The sequence below is a fragment of the Mytilus trossulus genome, chromosome 4, assembly GCF_036588685.1.
Source record: "Mytilus trossulus isolate FHL-02 chromosome 4, PNRI_Mtr1.1.1.hap1, whole genome shotgun sequence".
Lineage (NCBI taxonomy): Eukaryota > Metazoa > Mollusca > Bivalvia > Mytilida > Mytilidae > Mytilus > Mytilus trossulus.
In genome coordinates this window covers 90,166,217-90,173,379 of record NC_086376.1, presented here as the reverse complement: position 1 = coordinate 90,173,379, position 7,163 = coordinate 90,166,217, and the positions used below count along the sequence as shown (strand labels likewise).

Here is a 7,163-nt window from a genome sequence, read left to right as displayed (position 1 = left end):
ATTTTTAAATTATTTAAATATGTTTGTTTTAGTACAAGTTTTAATATCTAAAGGAGGAAGACACAAAACACAACATAAAAACTAATACTGAGCAATATGAACACTACCAAAAACCCTGGAATGATCTTAGGTGTTCAAGAGAGTAATCAAATCTTGCTCAACATTTGGGTCAGCCCTGAAATTTGCAGATGAATCTAATAGGACATTTTGCAGTTTTTATGCCCATTATGTTTTTTGGTCTCCATATAAAGGATACAACAGATACAGAAAAGTCTCCCTCATATCTTCACTTGCACTAGAAATTGACAATGATGGTCGGGCGAAAACAAAACTTTAAGATAAAAAGAGATAATTTCTGCCTCCCAATAGTGAACTTTCCATTTCTCTGTAGCAACTATCAGCAGCGCCTGCATACATAGTATAGATCTCCTAATTGATACGATATCCCCGGGCTTACGTTTCCTATCACGATATCCTTGATAGATGATTGCTGCTCACAAGCAAGCTAATAAACCAAGAGTTCGAAATGGTGAAGTTGAAATCCCCCCTCTGTTAATTTTGCAGACGCCATCCCAAATTGGTTGACTGTTTCAAAGTAATCTTTTCAGAGATGATATCGGATATTTTCCTCATGTCGTAACTTCAATCCCATTCCCATTTCATGAATGTGACCCACCGAAGTAGACAAGCTCCTGGAATTTCAATAACATGAACAAGATGGGTGTCACATGTCGACCAGGGTCTGCTTGCCCTTCCAGAACAGCAGTGTCTGCGCGTACCTGCATGCGGGTATGAATAGTCAAATTGCCATTCTAGGCTGCTCGAGCTCACAGCTGATTTTCAACTAAAATGCCATTGGATTGGGAATGAAACGTGAGATATATACGGAAATTATTGATAATAGGCCCAAGACCACAATTAATTACCCTGCTTTTCGTTGTCCACGAATATAGTTCCTTTTAAATAGAGTGTATTTTTCCTTAATTTTTTTTCTTTCCTTTCTTAACTCATTTCTTAATATTTTTGGGGTGGAAATGAAAGAAGAGAGGTGAAATACATTTTTGAATGTTGTATTTTAACTGATTTTGATATGGAATGAGTGATCAGACCAAGTGCAAAAAGGTAATATTTACAGTTTTCTGAACATCTCTTGACTTGTCGATAGGGGTATGGATGCGTATTGGCTAAATTTGTAAAAGTGCATTTCAGAAAATTTTGAATTTTTACTTTGGCATCTTCTCTGAATGATCTATTGGTATGATTAGTCAAACTATATGAGAAGAAATGATTTTTACTTTCATTTGATAGAAATTTTGTAAATAATTCACTTTTCAGGTTAAATGCCCAAAATGTAGCTTTTTCACTTTTTTCAATATTTTTCCAAAAACAGCATGCTTAATTTCTCTCTGTCAGTTTTTGTCTGATATCTATTTATGTTTGTGGTATTTATTTCAGTTGTTTAACTTACTTGTGAACTCTGAACACAAAAAAAAGTAGATAAAAACATAAAAAGAGTGCAAAATGTGCTGTTTTAATAGTCTAAGTTTAACGGTCAGTATACACAGCAGGTGAAATGTGAAGTTCTATGCACTTAAAAGTTGTATTCCAAAACAGATTGCACTGAACCTACATCAAAAACACTTATTACTGGTTGCTTAACCATTTCTGTTTCAAAGACTACCTTTACTTTCTTCTGATGGATAGCTAGTGGTTAAAATATTGGCTTTTTGAGGCCGAAATTTCATTCAGGTTTTAAAACTTTGCATCAGACCATACTGTCTACATATATAGTTGAAAGTGACAGTCTTGTTACATCCAGGCTCCATGTTTTATCACATCAATGCACAGATTTAAGCAAAAAGAAGCATATCTCCATCTTCCATATCATTTATATGCTTTTTAATATGCAAATGTGGGGAACGGCCTAAATTGACAACCTGTTTTTTAAGCATGACATTGCTAAAGACCATTTTATCCACATGTGTTATGCTATTTGAAACTTATATTTCCATTAAAAGTACATTTATATCTTGTTAAATTTTTTTGATAACTTAATAACTTCAGAAAATTGTAGTAAGTGAAAAATGTAACATTTGATATAAGGTCTCACTTTATTTGAAAACCTCTATTTTTTGGCACAGGCTCATATAAAATTAATTTCTGACCATTTTTCATAAGTCTGATACATGAAGTATGCTTTCTTTTGGTTTAAATAGATGTTAACTGATACATAGAGACATTAAAAAGTGTTAATTTTTGTATCTTTTGGTTTTTAGAAGCTAAAATTTGATAGTTAAAATTGTTCTAGTCGAAAGCCACAATTCATCACCCAAAGTTCAGATATAAAAAAAGCCATATTTTTTTTTAATTTGGTTTCATATGGCTTTGAATCTTTGTAAACTGTTATAAAATATACTAAGCATGAATCATGCCAAGTTTTATTAAAATTGGTCAAGTTTTAGGCCCCTAATAGGCCCAAGACCACAATTGATGACCCTGCTTTTGTTGTCCACCAATATAGTTCTTTTTAATTAGAGTGTATTTTTCCTTAATTGTTTTTCTTTCCTTTCATCACTCATTTCTTAATTTTTTTGGGGTGGAAATGAAAGAATAAGGTGAAATACATTTTTGAATGTTGTATTTTAACTGATTTTGATATTGAATGAGTGATTAGGCCAAGTGCAAAAAGGTAATATTTACAGTTAGGAACATCTCTTGACTTGTCGATAGGGGTATGTATGCGTATTGGCTAAATTTGTAAAAGTGATTGCTTTAATCTTTCTGAATTTTAGATATATATTTGGACTAGGACTTTACATTACACACACACAAAAATTTACAAAAACGCAGGGTGCAATTTTTTTTTAATGATGCAAAAGGTTATAAAGAACTGATAGAGGAATTAATTGTGGTCTGTGGCCATAATATTGGAATTTCGTGTAGAAAGAGTGAAGAGTATAAAAAATAATATTTTCAAATTGTATCTATTAAATAATGATACATAATAAACATTGCAAAATTAATTTCACAATGATGGAAAACGTACAGTCCCTGTAAAAGAAAAAAATGATAGAAATTAATTCTATTCAGTATAAAATTTAAAATATTTTCGTCTGTAATATGTTGTATTTCTCGCTACATTGAAGACCTGTTGGTGACCTTCTGTTGTTTTTTTATTTGGTCGGGTTGTTGTCTCTTTGACACATTCCCCATTTCCATTCTCAATTTTATGTATTGTGTTTTTGACCAGCAGCCATTTTTCTTTTGTAGATGTTTTAAATCAAAACTCAAGTATTCTTCTTGGAATTTTTCGGCTTCTGTGCATATTTTGTCCTAGTCTGCCTTTTTTGATTTATTTTCTTGGTGTCTTAAATTTTTTTCAAGTTATGTTCACCGAATGAAAGACGATGCAATGGTCGGAAGTTCCAAGACTAAGTAATGTTATTTTGTTTGTACAATTGAAGGATAATCATATCTACTGTGTTTTCCTGTCTTTGTTGGTATGTATACAACGTGTTCAAGATTATGGTTATTCATTATTAAGAAAAAAGTTAGGTGCATTTGTGAATTTGCAATTTGGTTTCAGTTCTTGTTTGATCCAGTCATATTTAAGGAGAATGAAATCATCAAATAGCCGGAAAAAACTGTGTGTTGATGTTCTCTGTAATGATCAACTTAGTTCATTGATACTATCAGTGTCGTTTTCTTGTGGTTTATAACATGCCCCAATGTAGATGGATTTTACTCCGATTATATCTACTTTTGCCCATAAAAGTTCACTTCTTGTTTCAAGTTCTGGCTGTTTTGACACGATATTGGTAAGAAAAAATGAAATTGCGGTACTTATGGATGTTTCAATTGTATTGTAAATATCTTCATCCATATATTCACTGATTATACTTTATATATCACTTTTATGTTGTTAAGAAATTCCTGTTTTTCTTTGTTACGAATAAATATATATACATGTGTCAAGTACTAATACTAATATTAACACTGCGTTCACCTTCCATAAAAAGCCCTAAGTTTGATGTCGATTTATAATCGTACAACATATTCAATCTTGTTAACTGGAAAGGAAAATAGTTATTTTTCTTTGTACTGATTATAAGTCTTATAATACAGTAAAGTTATGATATTTTGTAAACTCGAACGACATCACTTGGTAATTCAGTTACCATCAACATACGTCTTTCTTTATCGATGTCAATTCCCCAGGAATTTACTCCACTTATTAAGGTCCTACTTTGTGATCCATCAGGTGAAATAACCACAATGCGACTATTGCCAATTGATGTTACGTAAACGTTTGAGTATTGATCAACTGCCACACTTCGTGGTGAATTGATAACTGTTTCATCTTTGAATTCCCAGACTTTCTCACCTGAAACGTTGTAGCATGTGACCGTATTATTGTTCCTATTCGTCTGATATATGTTATTTTGGAAAGATGCTATAAAGTTCCAATTTCCTGTATCACTATCATTAACTACAGTGATTGGATCATTGGTTTCTGTCAGCTTCAACATGAGTATGCCTTTTCCGGATTCATAGAACCATAACATATCATTTCCATAAGAAATTCCTGAAGATGAACTATTTTTTACATAAAGCGTCTTTTCTACCTTTTTAGATACCAAATCTATGATTTGAATTTGTTTACTTTGAATGACAGCAACTCTTCTGTCGTCAATAGATGTTACATCATACGGTGCCGCTAAATGTATTTCGCCGTTTACAACCCCGTCTGCGTTTAGAATAACAAGTCTCTTATTATTAGTGAAATCTGCGAAAATCAATTTTCCTGACGGGTTGATTGTACATCCTGTTATACAAGTATCGTGCCTTCCTGCCGATAATTTGAAAGTTTTTGCCAGCTGTACTTTGATATCATGTATAGATTTATGAACTGTAGGTGGAACAGTCATGATCTGAGCTTGCTTTTCCTTTTCTGTCTTCAGTAGAATATTTGGCTTACTTTTTTCAATTGATACTGTACAAAACGATGCAATGGAAGATAAAATCCCAGACATCTTACTGTCTATACTACAGTTCAAAGTGACTTGTTGGAGACTTCCATCTTCTACCAAGGAACTTACATACCCCTCTGATTTTGCTACTTTTGATTCAATTTCTTTCCTTTCTAGAAATCTTTGTAAATCTGAGGCAAAACTCGTCATTGCTGAAATAATGTTCCCTAACTCTTGTGCTTCTTTACTGCTGGTAGAAAGTTTGCTTAATAAAGTTTCAATCTGACATTTGACTTTATCTTCAGTTGTTTTCAAATTTTCCATAGCTTGCTTCTCAAGTTTATCAAGATGTGAATTTATTTGTTGGCGGACCTGTCTGATTTCACACTGGAACTTGTTTCTTTGTTCCTGAATACTCGTAATATTTGCTTCACGATCTATCTTTATTCTTTCAATGTTGTTATGTACATCCTTTAAACTTTGTTTCATGTCGTCGAACAGACTGGATAATTCCGATGTCTTTACAACCTCTTCTAACACTTGCAATCCTTTACATTCACAATGGCGTGTTGTAATACAGAATGGACAACATGGAACTTCATGGTTAGGACAATAGTGCTGGTACTTTCTGTCATGGTCTGGACAGATCTGACGTATACTTCTAATGTATTGTGGTAACTCTTTATAATTTTCTATTGAGATAATACCATGCACTCGTAAAAGCTTAGACGAGCTGTGAAATAAAAGACAGTTCGGACATAATCCTTCTTCACATTCCGGACACCAGTGTTTTGCATCCTTGGTGATATGCTGGGAATCGCACACGCCGCATATAAATGCATTTGATGTTGCCATGATTTATTTTACTGAAATGGATAAAATAAACATTTGCAGATATTTATGGCCGAAAATGAAGGTGTTAAATCGGACAATTTTTCTAGTATTCAGGATTAAACAATGTTCAAAAGAAAAAAAGCAAACAACATATAAAATAACAAAATGAAAAATGAAAGATGTAATCCACGACAACTTAAGAAAATAAAATAGTTGGCAAATAAAATACATTTTTCTGTGATTCAACCTGTTAAAAGTTTCGCGACCAGTAGATAATTACCAAAATACCCAATGTATGTGATAGAGGGAGTACTGATTGTGTTTTCTCGGTGTTTTATTGATTTAAATCCAATTTTAATCATGTTGGGAATAAAAAGACAATACTAGTACCTGGAAATATGAATGTGGTGATTGACAGATATCATATGAATATATGAAGTTTGTTCTTGGCAGATTTATAATATATTTTTGATTTTCGAATTCGTTGGGATGGGGTTTGGGGGCTTTTGTGTAGGAAGGTCATAAGAGATATGAACATGGAAAACATAATTAAATAATATAAATTTGGAATACTACGTATTAATAGTTACACAAGAGGACGACTGTCTTTCAAATTGACGTTAAAAAATAACACATAAAATCGAGACATTTGATAAGACACTTATGCTCTATAAGTAGAAGACTTGCAAACCAAAAGTACACATATTTTGAATTGTGTATATAAAATAATTGAGACAAATAAATATAAGGTGGAAGACATATACGCCCACGCCTATACAAGAACTTGAGCTGTAGCTTCCCATAGTGCAACATTTTATGATAGTGGTCCTAACATAATCTCATGCAAATATTAGTAATATCGTATCTTAGAAGCTACAGATGATTACGGAAATGTTTTATTTACCTCTATCATTATTTCGTTCTCCTTATGTCAACAATGACATTACAAATTGGAGAAAAAACACTAGATATTATTACTCGATTTATTTCACTTGACTGGGCGGAGTTTAACCGGTTCGCTCAAAATAAACCAGTCCATCTATAGATAGGTGTATTAGGATAAACTCATCAATGAAGTGTCCGGTAATTCTGTTGTAAATTCCTTTGATGACACTGATAGGTGATTAGAAATCAGTAATAATTATCCTTATCACACACATCTTCAAATAGACTGTCCTTATGCAAATAAAAACTTAGCTCCGCCCGATCAGTTGAAATAACATTGGTAACACCTTGTTTTAAAAATAGTCACCACTCTTGTAGTGGAATGGAATTGGTGCAAACGTTTAATCTTAAACTTTGGTATAAAGTATGTTGTATATTTTTTACTTTTCTTTGTAGTGCTGTGTGGGATGTTGT

At 32.6% G+C, this 7,163-nt stretch overlaps 1 protein-coding gene across 1 annotated transcript; it reads right to left on the bottom strand.

Moving 5' to 3' along the window:
• Positions 1–4,130: 4,130 nt before the first annotated feature.
• Positions 4,131–5,825, bottom strand: LOC134716896 (uncharacterized). The gene has a single exon (XM_063579911.1). It carries the CDS (start codon positions 5,823–5,825, stop codon positions 4,131–4,133), a length of 1,695 nt encoding a protein of 564 aa, XP_063435981.1.
• Positions 5,826–7,163: the final 1,338 nt, after the last annotated feature.